Consider the following 12,176-nt stretch of genomic DNA (forward strand, 5'->3'; position numbering starts at 1 on the left):
TATGATCTTATGAAGTAAACAAATGCCACATACATGTGTGTTGTTAGAACATTGTTAAGTGTTTGAATTCATTAATGCACTCACTAAATAAGTAGTGTAGTGCACATAGTACTTGGATATATATCATCCTATAATGTATATAGTGCACACAAAATAAGACCTACATGTCTCTATAATTTTAGAGCCCACAGATTATCATCTTTCACATTTACTTTGAAAAATCAAAGAATGTTTTCATATATATTATATAATGACTATATAATTTGTAATTGTGATGTATCAAAGAAGGTTACAAAGACTAAAAAATATCATTTTGGATTACTATGGTACATAAAACATCATTATAAACATAAAAGTCTGAATCACAGGCAAATGGAAATTGATATCAATTTTAGAGAAACAAATATCATTTTTCAACACAAAAATAGTCCCCAAAAGCTAAAGAAAGAACCATTTTTTCCTGACAAAAAAAAGAAAATTCTTTTCACTCCTCCCGCCTAAACGCCACGGTGGTCGACGCGAATCCCCCGCCCAAACTTTGGTAGCTGAGAAAATCCCCTAACTGCCCTCAAGCACGTCGACTCTTGATTGACTACAGCAGGGGTAAAATAGTAAATATACAATGGACTATATATCCGTGAATCCACTCCACTCGGTCTCATTTCACTCCTCCCGCATCCACTCCGCCGCCGCCTGTAAAGATCCACTCCGCCGCCGCCCTAGTTCGCCTCCACCGCCGCCCTCCAAGATCCCCTACACCGCTGCCCACCTAGAGCCCACCCACCGCCACCCTCTTACTGCCCAGATTTGCCACTGCCCAGTTCGCCCTGCCTAGATCCACCACAGAGACGTGACCTATGACCCAGAGACGGAGGATCCACACGACTACATCGCCGGAGATTGTCCACCCCAGCGGAGATACAACTCTCATCAACAATGCCTAAACGAACCGCAACACTCCTCTTCCCCCTAAGCCCAGGTTCTGCCGAATGCTTCCCCTTTTAGGTCTATGGTTTTGTTCACTAGGTAGGGTTTAGGTTTTACGGATTACTATGTTCACTAGGCATGTGTTCACTAGGAAGGGTTTAGGTTTTATGGATGACGGGTAAGATGTTAGGGTTTATTGTTTAGGTTTTATGGTGTATGGATCAATTGGACTAAAATTTGTTTACAAATAAATAGGGTACTATGAAAGGCTAAGGGACTTGCAAGTCACGAAGAACAAAAGGTTCATGGAATCCTTGGGTATTCATACCTTGGCAAATGCAAGTTCTCAGAACCTGGACAAGCCAAGAAACAAGAATGGTCATGGGGAAGGGTTAGATTCATCGAAGTATCTTCCTGGAGCTGAGGGCAACCAGGAAGAGGAAGATGAAACAGTTGTGGTGGGGTTTTTTTACATTACACTGTGCGATATACATTTTAATGCAGGTTCTAATAACATATTTGTTTACCCTTCTGTATTAGGAAACTGAGAAAAGCAACAAGCAGGGCACAAAGTGGAAGAAGAAGACCAAGATGCCTCCAGGTGGCACGAAAAGAGTCAGGGCAATTGGCGGCAGTGAGGCAACTCCTGGAGTTGCAACCAGGTCTGGAAAGAAGTACATCACCAACCACCCCACATTTATGGCTGAGGGACAGTCAACTCCGCTACCAGAGAACAATGAGACAGCAACTATGGGACAAGGGGAAGAAGAACATCCCCCCAAGTCATGTTCTGGACTTTTCTATATTTGATGACCCAAATAGTACAAATGAAGATGATGTCACAGAAGAGTTAGATGCTATTCCTGAAGGCACGTAATAGACCATGCTTTCTCACATTCTTTGCTATACTTGGATTACTCTGACACTAATAGCATCACTTTTGTAGCTCGACAACGTGCTCCAAGAAAGCCAAGACCACCAACAAAAGGCAAATTGCTGGACAATATGACAAAATCTATGGGAAAGAGATTGCCCATTGAAATTGCTGTAGGGAAGAGAAGGCCAGAGAAGCCTATACAAGCTGCTAAGCTAGTTTCAGAGGCTGGACTTATCACTAGGAAGAGCATGCCTATCCTAACTCACTAGAAACATTACAAGAAAGTTGAAAGCCAACTGAAAGAATTCATGGGCCAGTTATCTATAAGTAAATTGATACTTCCATATCCATTTGGTACCTTCAATAAGTAACTATACCAAATGCTAAGAGCTAACTCCGCTGGGTGATTGACTTTTGCAGGTTAGGTTGGCAGTTGATGACAAGGATGAGCCAACAGTTCAAGCCTGCAGCAATATACTCCAAGGTGCTGTACGCCAGAGGACATATTTGTTGAGGAACAAGTACTTCAATGGTATACCGGCTAATGAAGTCCCCACTACTTCCCCTGTTCCTAGTATTTCTAACGACGAGTGGAAGGCACTCATGGCGATGTGGTCTACTCCAAAAGCAAAGGTATCATGATGTTGTAAAGAAAGTTTTATGTTCTCTCTATGCTGTCTTCCATTTACATATATGTCTTATAGGAAACTGCTCGGAAGAACAAGATAAACCGTGAGAAGGTTAGACACCATCAAGCGATGGGATCTCGAAGCTACATCTCACACTTGTACGCATTTGTAAGTGCTAAAACACTGGGACAATACATTGTATCTGATTTAAACATACATATCTATTTCCTATAAAGTTGTCTACAAACAAAAGCTAATTTTGCTACATTTCCCGCTATAATTATGTAAAGAAGGAGAAAAACAAGGACAGAGAGGTGGATGCAGTTGAGATCTTCAAGGAATTGCATACCAGCAAGAAGAAGGGTATGACTGATGTGGTCAAAGAAATAGTTGTAAGTGCCTACATATCATTGCTTGTTGGGATTGAGTATATGTGTGAATTTATGCTAATTATAGTTGCTCAAAAGCTAATTTTGCTGCATTTCCCGCTATAATTATGTAAAGAAGGAGAAAAACAAGGACAGAGAGGTGGATGCAGTTGAGATCTTCAAGGAATTACATACCAGCAAGAAGAAGGGTATGACTGATGTGGTCAAAGAAATAGTTGTAAGTGCCTACATATCATTGCTTGTTGGGATTGAGTATATGTGTGAATTTATGCTAATTACAGTTGCTGGATGGGATTAGTACATGGAAAGTATGTTCATATGCTTAGATGTTGTGTGTCAATGGTTCTACCGGTTCTTTATGAAATGGAAGGTTGTTCTACATGCTTGCTGGAGGGGATGAGTACATAGAAAGTTGTTCATGTATTTATGCCTATATATGGAATCATATGTTGTGCGCATTGTTCTAAAATGTTAAGTTGTGTTCCTATATGCTTGTGAGATGCTAAGTTGGGTTCCTACACCCTTGCTGGAAGGTTGTGCATGGTTGAGAAATGCTAAGTTGGGTTCCTACATGCTTTCTAGAAGGTAGTGCATGGTTTGTCTGTACATGACTGTGAAATGCTATGTTGATGTTCCTATATGCTTGCTGGGTGAGATTAGTACATAGAAAAGATGTTCCTATATGATTGCTGGTTATTACTTTTCCTATATGCTAGCAGGATGGTCCTATCTATGCTTTGGAAATAAATAGTTGTCCCTATATGCTTGCTAGATGGCATTATTACATGGATAGGATATTCATATCTTTGATGTTCATGTACTTTAAAATGTATGCAGCAATATGTTTTGTGATGGTTTTCATAACTTGGCTTGTGAAATAGATTCTGCATAATGAACTTACTAATGTTGCACCTGTTTGCTATAGAGTACCATGGAAGATATGTTGGCCCAGCCTGCTCAAGACTTGGAGACACCAAGATCTAGTACTGAGATAGTTTCGAAGGTTCTCTCACAAACCAGTGCAGCTTGTACATTCCTCAAGAATGCTGGTATTGAAACACCAGTAAGCAAGTCTGCTACATCAGCTACAAGAGAGGCACAACTTCAGGAACAGCTACAGGCGGAGAAGAAACGAGCTGATAATCTTGAAGAACAACTGGTCCATCTAAAGAAGAAAGTTGCAGAAATAGAAGAATCCATGTCTAGGACCCAAGAAGTTGTGCTCAAGAACAAGCAAGAGCCGGAGGAGTTCAAGAAGAAACAAGAAGCTAATGATATGATCCTTCAGCATATCTTGGGCCTCAACTCAGGTAATTGAGCTACTTAGCTTGTTCCTGTCCTGCCTAGGTTCCTCTGTAGTCCATGGTTGTGCTGGGCCATGTCTCTACTGCTGGTACTCGTGTCGCTACTGCTGGTACTCATAATAAGTTGCTAAACTTGGTCTATCAGTTGTCGCTTGTGAACTTATTCTATGATTGCCTGGTCTGTGGAACTTGTGGTTCAACTGATGTGAACCTATGGAACTTGTGGTTCCCCTATGTTTGTGGTTCCCCTATGTTTGGGAACTTTGGTTGTGAGAACATTTAAACATGTGATGTATAAACTGTGTATGATGTATGAATTGTTGTATGTGGTAAATTATGTTATGTTTCTGGAATGAGTGATTAGGCACGGCTGTAGCCTGTATTTTATCCAATCAAAGAATTTATGACGAAAAAACGTCATTGTTCATGCACTGCCATGTCATCGCCAGTGTTAAGATAATGCCACATGTCAACCTCTCAGAAATACATGTGTCAACCTCTCAGAAATACACGTGTCAACCTCTCAGAAATACATGTGTCGACCTCATAGAACATACACGTGTCGACCTCATATTGAAACATGTGTCAACCTTATTTTAGGACACGTGCCATACTCATAGTCACACACGTGTAAACCTTAGCTTAAGACACGTGTCATCCTGAGCGAATGAAACGCGTCAACATTACCGTCATACACGTGTCCACTACAACGCCTGCTGAAATAGTTCAGTGACGGTGCCCAAATCATCATGGATTTAAACTTATCTGTGATGAAACACGACAAATCATCACAGTGCAACATTTGTGACGCTACAAAGATGACGAACAGAATTTCGTCATAACTTTGTCATAGATATCTTTCCATGACGCTTTTAGCATTTACTATGGCATTATTAGATCGTCTCAAATGTGCACTTTTTTAGTAGTGTTATTCATGTTCTTCGTTATAATGTTCAACGTCTACTTTGATTATATACTTAGTATAGCTAGTTTATCATTATGTTTATGCATAAGTTTGTATAGCGCTCACTCTAAAGTACACGTGGTGGGTGGTCGACATTGTGTAAGTGTGGTGCTTATACATTGTTTACCTACGGATACACCCTATATTCTGGGTCATGTGGTAGATCACGGATGTGACACTCCCGTTGAGTCCTTTGTAGTCCACTCCCCAAATATAGGTGCAAGTAGGGTCCGGTTATGATGGAAGAACAAGCTATGTTCTTAATCTTCCTTAGTAATATACCTTATGTCGATATAAAGATAACCTTAGCCATGACTACTAGGTGTAATTGCACTAATCAATGTATGCTTTGACTTGTAATTAAGAATGACTTAGAAATTATTCCTCTAATATTCTACCCAATCATGATAATGCCATAGAAAGGAGTACTGTGAGTGACTTATCATTATTGATGATCAATACTTATCATATATATATCTTATTCTATTACTTACCCCTGTTATTAGTAGAATATTGGTTATGGTTTACTTCTCCATCAATAGTATAAGTTATCAATACATGTCCATACTATACCTTCCCTATGGTAAAAATATAAATAACGATACCTGGAATACTCCCGAGTGAAGTGCGATAATGGTATAATTATTTATGCGCATGCATATCCTTTTCATTCATATATTTATATATTCTTCCTAGTCACATAAATTAATAAAGAACTACTTAGTATTATTCTAGTAGTAATGCTATGTAGTACCAACAAGCATATCTGGCATCATCACTATGGATGACAACCTAGTAAAGTAATGTTAGGAGATATAGGTTTATAATAGGTGGCTACAAAACAAGTGACAAGTTCATAAATACCAACAAGTATTTCTAGCGCCATTGCCGGGAAAGGTAGCTAGGCAAAGGAAATATTGATAAACTTATACTTATTAGTGTGATCGAGGAAAACCATGTACCCCTGCTCAAGCAGGATTACCCTTGTTTTGTCTACTTTCATATCTTATGCAGGGTAATGTATGATCATTTTTGACCTTCTGACAAACTACGTTGAAGATCTAGAAGCATTAATCAGGAGAACTAGAGCTAAACTTAAGAAAGTCTCAGCTTTAGAATATGAAGACAACTAGATAAGGCAGAGCTTGACACTAGAATTTGAAGCCATGGCTAACAAGACCCTCTATGAATTCTCTGCTCCAACTACAACCAACATCTGTATTGGACCAATACAACCGATGAGTGGCATCGAATTGTTCCACCACATCATCATCAAAATGTTGAATGCCACTAGCAAGGGGAGCAGGGGGAGAAGTCGGTCGAGGCAAAGAAGACAAGACTAGGGCCGTACCCTAGGAAGCCCTGGCTACCTCCTTAGATGGCTCCACCTCCACGACCACGGTCACCTTCGGAGCCAGCAAATCAGCAGCTGCGTGATCACCAGGGAACCCTGTCTCCCTCATAGCCACCTCACCGACCATACATTCAAGACCCAGAGACTCAGTACACTGGGGCAAACCAGAAGACTGACAAGAAGTCGACTGAAGGTTAAGGGAAGGCGAGGGTCTGCAAGATGATAAGGAAACTCGACGATAAGAATATGAATCAGAAATAAGGAAAACAAAAGCAAAGAAATAGAATAAGGATTCACTCACTCAGCTATCTTCTTCTTTATAAAACCAACAGAAGACCTTAGAGGGCAAACTATAGCAGCAAAAATATCACCACCACCCTGCGATAGGAGTGGCGTGGTCGGTACAGGAGCCCTAGAAGAACTCGAGGTCGACGGCCGCTTACTACAAGAGAACAAGGTCCAAGTCATAACAAAAAGAGGTGTTCAACAGCAGAAAAACAATAAAACAACTCACCGACGCATAACAAGGGCCACATCATCATCCTCCTCTTCCTCACTCTCAAACATGGCAACCACAGTGCCATCTAAAAAAGAAGAAAAGTACTCCATTAAAGGCAAAAACAAACAACAAAAAGACAGAACATATTAATATGCTCACCTAGGAGCACGCTACCTATAACTTGAGTACCTAGACAAGTACTCGATTGACGAGACTTCTTGGTAGCAGACAAACCAGAAGAAGAACAATCCGCTCACCCCCTTTTTCTGACACTATGAGGAGCTCGAGGAACTAGACGAGGAACATACTCTACATATGTGTCAAGAACTATGGAAGAAACACCAGGAAACATCGTGGTGGTTTGAAACTTACTGGTTAAAGATGCCCCAGCAAGATTCTCCCCAGTCTCCACAATGGCAGGGCAGTCATCAAGGGGGATCGGATCAACGAAGTTGCGCTCCAATTCCTATAAAAGAGTAAAACAACTAGACGAGAAAGATTAAGCAAAAAGTGGAGACAACAAAGGAAATACGAAAAGTACCAGCATAAGAAAAAACAACTCACAACAGGAGGCGGGTTGTTAGCACAATACTCAGGGACAGTATGCGGGACGACGCTTACTTCCTTCAACATCTTCTAAAGGCGCTCAAGCACCTCCTCACCAGTCAACTCAAGGGCAGGGACCATACCAGAAGGATCCACCGCTCTAGAGTATTCAAAACCATAGTTCTCTCACTCCTTCAGAGGTTGAACACGGCGGCGAAGAAAACTAGAAACGATACCGAAGCCGGTCAAGCCTTGCTATTTCAGAGCACATATCCTCTCAAGAAATGGCTTGATTGCCTAGAGCTCATCCACTGTCAGGGGATTCTTTTCCCATCGGTCATTAACCACGGGACTAGAACCAGAATGAACAGCAAGAGGAGGAATCATATTGGCGGCATAAAACCAGTCGGCACGCCAATCCCTCACAGAATCAACCAAGTCATAATCAAAGAATCTACTCTTACGACCCTGACAAAACTGAATCCCGCAGCCACCAAGAACATGGGTGTCATCGCTGCGGGGTTGGGGCTTTAGACGGAAGAAGTAACGAAAGAGAGAAAGAGAAGGAGGAATTCCAAGAAAAGTTTCACAAAGATGAACAAAAACAGAAAGATGAAGGACAGCATTGGGAGTAAGATGGTTCAAGCTAATCCCAAAATAATAGAGAAAGCGATGAAGAAAAACAGAGGCAGGAAGGCAGAGTCCAGCACGGATAAAGGAGACAAAAAGAACAATCTCACTAGAGCCTAGAGTTGGGACCCGATGCTGGCCTTGAGCTCTCCACTCAGCACTCTCCTTGTCCTAGATCAGGCAATCACTGACAAGCTCATGCAACTAATCCTCATTCATAGTCGGAGCTGGTCAGACCTTCTGAGTAGCCCTCATGGCCTTGAATTCTTGATTTTCAATCACAGAAAGTGATGCCTCCTCGTCTACAAAGGTTGCCGAGGACTTGCTCGCTGATTTCTTCCTACCCATATACTAGCGAAAGCAATAAGGCACTAAGAAACGATGACGGTCAGGCGGCGGCGCTTAGATGACGGTGACAATGGCGACGGCGGAGTGAGGACTAGGGTTTCAAGGCAAAGCAGGGTAGCAAAGAAAAAGAAGAAAGAAGGCCTTTAAATAAATTTTTACAGCAATAAAAATGCGGCCCACTAGGCCCGTTTAAACATGGCATGAGAACGCAATGGTTCATTTCCCAACACAACTGACAAAGCTGAAATGATGGACGGCACACTTCTACACAAAGGTACAGTTCAACGGGCAGATTTCAGACTTATCCATCCAGCACCAAGGCAGAGTTAACATATTGCTACAAAAAGAACTCATCAACCATAAAGCAATGAAGGGTTACCTCACAAGGAACACAAGAACTCGGTTCTTATAGAAAGAACTCGGGAATCTCACAAACAACCAGGACATCAGCAGAAAAAAGAATGACAACCCAGAAGACAAGATTCTTTACAATATAAATGGTTTCAAAAATTATAAGATTACACATCTTACAAGACCCAACGAACTCGGTACTATGATGAGCAAGATAGTAAAAAGAAACCCAGACACAACTAGGCTCTAGAACGACTACGTGTTCCAAATTGCTACTCGGTACAACAAACCGCACTTGGCTACACTATTTTCTTCAAAGGACGGACGCAGTACATCCAAGGCGGAAGTTAGCAGCATGGCGGGACAACATGGAACAGGGAAGCCCAGCAGGCATCTGTCTACCCAAGTCCGATGTGACACCGGATTAGGCGTTGATCTACACTGGACAGTCGTAGGGCAGGCAAGGGGGATCTACCCAGAACTGCTGGATGAAGGAACGTATCCTGCATCACAAGACTTCCTCCAACTACCGCCACGTACCTTTTGGTACAATGCCGCTGCGAGATTAGTCTACCTCTAATCTCTATCACAAGACTCTCTCCAGCTACGACAAGATATACAAGAACTACAAGATACGCCCGGGGGCTGCTCTACTTCAGAAACTATCATATTCATGACTATGGAGATTTCAGACCACGCAACAAAATGCTCGATGAATCAAAACAGCACACCAGGAGGGTATTTATAGACCAAAGAAGTGGTGCACATGGGAGCACCAACGGAACAAACCTAACAAAGGACACAGTGAAAAGACAGAATTCAATAAAAGAGGACTCAGGCGTGAAGGAACAATACTCAAGGACAAGCATATTCGAAAGGATATACCAACATTGTACAACTCGTGAACAAACAACATTTACACTCAACCACCACCATACAACTACATCTGACAACAGCAGACTACCAGAGAATATGCCAAGACCCTACATCCGAGTTCTTTCTGAATAAAAGAACCCAGATATATGCTCGGGGGCTGCAACAGGAGAGGTTTTCAGTTCTTTGAACAACTCAGATTCAAGACCCTCCAACTCTTTGTTCCAAATAGCAAGAGACTCGGGGGCTACACTCAGTGAGTGCACTTTTTTCAAAAAAAGCGCACATCGCTCAGAAGACTTCTTCAAGACAATAGTTTTCAAACGACATAAGATTCAAGACCCTCCAACTTTTTGTTCCAAATAGCAAAAGGCTCGGGGGCTACACTTAGTGAGTGCACTTTTTTCAAAAAAAGCGCACATCGCTCAGAAGACTTCTTCAAGACAACAATTTTCAAACGACATAAGATTCAAGATCCTCCAACTTTTTGTTCCAAATAGCAAGAGGCTCGGGGGCTACACTCAATGAGTGCACTTTTTTCTTCAAAAAAGTGCACGTCACCGAGAAGACTTCTTCAAGACAAACCAATTCAAGGACTCACGACAAAAAGAACCCAGACCAAGCTATATCCGAGTTCTTTTTGATAAAAAATCCGAGTATATGCTCGGGAGCCCTTCGACGAAGAATCAGAACAATTTCAAGGTAAGACCCTCCAGCTCCTTGTTCCAAATAGCAAGAGGCTCGAGGGCTACACCCAGACGGATGTACTTTTTCTTCAAAAAAGCACATACCACTCGAAGATCCCAAGAAACGCTACATGGTTTCACTCAAGAAAGTACTCGGACGACGCTTGTTCTTGCTCGGCAAAACCTGAAGGAACAAGATGAGGCTTCCAGAGATCAACCATGAAGTGTTCGGGGGCTTGTCGATACAGGACCCACGGTATACCCCACAAGGAAGGGAGAAGATCTAGTCTAACTAGGACTTCTTTCCCTATAATCTTAGTAGTAGTATTATTCTGTAATCCTACTAGGAACCTCATTGTAAACCGACTAGAACTCTGGCCTCCTGACTATATAAAGGAGGGCGGAGTTCCTGGAGAGACGATAGATAACATAACACAACACTTTACAATCAATCCAACGCAAAGGCTAACGCCGAACTGGATATAGGGTATTACTCGAACACGGTCGAGGGCCCGAACCAGGATAAATCGACTGTCTCTTGCGTTTACCGTCGAGTTCTGCATACGCTGAAGTCCAAACAAACTGCCCCGGGTACCCCCGTGGCAGGCTATCGGTGGTGAAACATCGACAATGACCAAAATAAACTTTGTAGATCTTGAGAAGTTATACAACTTTGTAGTTGAAAAGTTTTTCATTTGAATTAATTCAGGGCATCAAAAATTGCTTTGAAAAAATGATTTGTCGAGGGCAAAAAAAATGCACACAGCAAAATGCCTCTTTGCCGAGTGCCAAAAAAAAGGCACTCGGCAAAGACACATTTTGTCGAGTGCCAAAAAATGGCACTCGGTAAAATACATCTTTGCCGAGTGCCAGAAAAAGGCACTCTGACAAAGACGCATTTTACCGAGTGCCAAAAAAATGGCACTCGGCAAAATACATCTTTGCCGAGTGCTGAAAAAAACACTCGGCAAAGCCGTCTTTACCGAGTGCCCAATAAAAAATACTCGGCAAAGCTTCCGGCACTCGGTAAAGTGCCTGTTTCCGGTAGCGGCGGGCTCCTCCATGAATAGGCAGTGCAACGCAATGAAGTTGTTATGCTATTTAAAGGATTGAAAATATATTTTTTCTATAGAAAATACTCATCATACTATAGATTTGCCCGGGCTCTAGAGCTTTCCTGGGTCCGCTACTGGGGCACAAGGTAGGGACGGGCATGAGAGTATCTAGAAGCTAGCTAGATACTATTCCTAGCCTGGTCTGATGCAGTCTGTGGTCGATGCATTATGCATGGTAGTACGTTGGTGAATGCCTGCATATATAAGCTGGTTTGGTGTACGGAAAAAACTGCCTGCGCTAACATGCATGCTGCCATCGGCTCTGCCTGCCTGTTTGGAGTCCTGCTAGGACCTGCATGCCTGTGCGCCGGGTTAAACAGGAGCTCTGATCTGATCAGGCACATGTGCCGTGATTTAATGCCGCCTTGTCCAGCTTTACGGGCCGAATTTTTTACTTTTTAGTCTTTTTTTTTTAAAAGTTTCTCACAAATAGATTTCTGGCGGAAAGAGTTTAGAAAATAAACTCTAACTTGGCGCCACCGATGCTGGCGCCGAGCTCCTGGGCTGGGGCAAACTTACATGGAAGGAAGCTCGGCGCCAGTCACTCTGGTGCCGAGCTCGGCGCCGTAGATGCTGACGTCGAGCTCGGCGCCGTTGACACTGGCGCCGAGCATGCCAAAATGGATATATAAAATTTTGGCTAACACCCTAGTTTTACCGTGCATCTCACGGTAAAACTAGGGT

The 12,176-nt window shown here is 42.4% G+C and overlaps 1 protein-coding gene across 1 annotated transcript; it reads left to right on the forward strand.

Annotated features, from left to right (window-relative positions):
* The first annotated feature begins 1,232 nt into the window (after positions 1 to 1,232).
* On the forward strand, positions 1,233 to 4,140 carry LOC136500061 (uncharacterized). Its single transcript, XM_066495491.1, has 8 exons — positions 1,233 to 1,385; positions 1,468 to 1,714; positions 1,874 to 2,019; positions 2,225 to 2,437; positions 2,509 to 2,544; positions 2,724 to 2,825; positions 2,938 to 3,039; positions 3,748 to 4,140. The coding sequence occupies exons 1-8, from the start codon at positions 1,233 to 1,235 to the stop codon at positions 4,138 to 4,140; spliced, it is 1,392 nt and encodes a 463-aa protein (XP_066351588.1).
* Positions 4,141 to 12,176: the final 8,036 nt, after the last annotated feature.

The sequence above is a fragment of the Miscanthus floridulus genome, chromosome 13, assembly GCF_019320115.1.
Source record: "Miscanthus floridulus cultivar M001 chromosome 13, ASM1932011v1, whole genome shotgun sequence".
In the NCBI taxonomy this organism is placed as follows: Eukaryota; Viridiplantae; Streptophyta; class Magnoliopsida; order Poales; family Poaceae; genus Miscanthus; species Miscanthus floridulus.

Bases quoted from the DNA above. Each gene is read 5' to 3' on its own strand.
- LOC136500061 (XM_066495491.1), top strand. From the start codon at position 1,233: ATGGAATCCTTGGGTATTCATACCTTGGCAAATGCAAGTTCTCAGAAC. The intron at 2,826-2,937 runs GTAAGTGCCTAC...AATTATGTAAAG, and splicing joins ATGTGGTCAAAGAAATAGTT to AAGGAGAAAAACAAGGACAG. The intron at 3,040-3,747 runs GTAAGTGCCTAC...TGTTTGCTATAG, and splicing joins ATGTGGTCAAAGAAATAGTT to AGTACCATGGAAGATATGTT.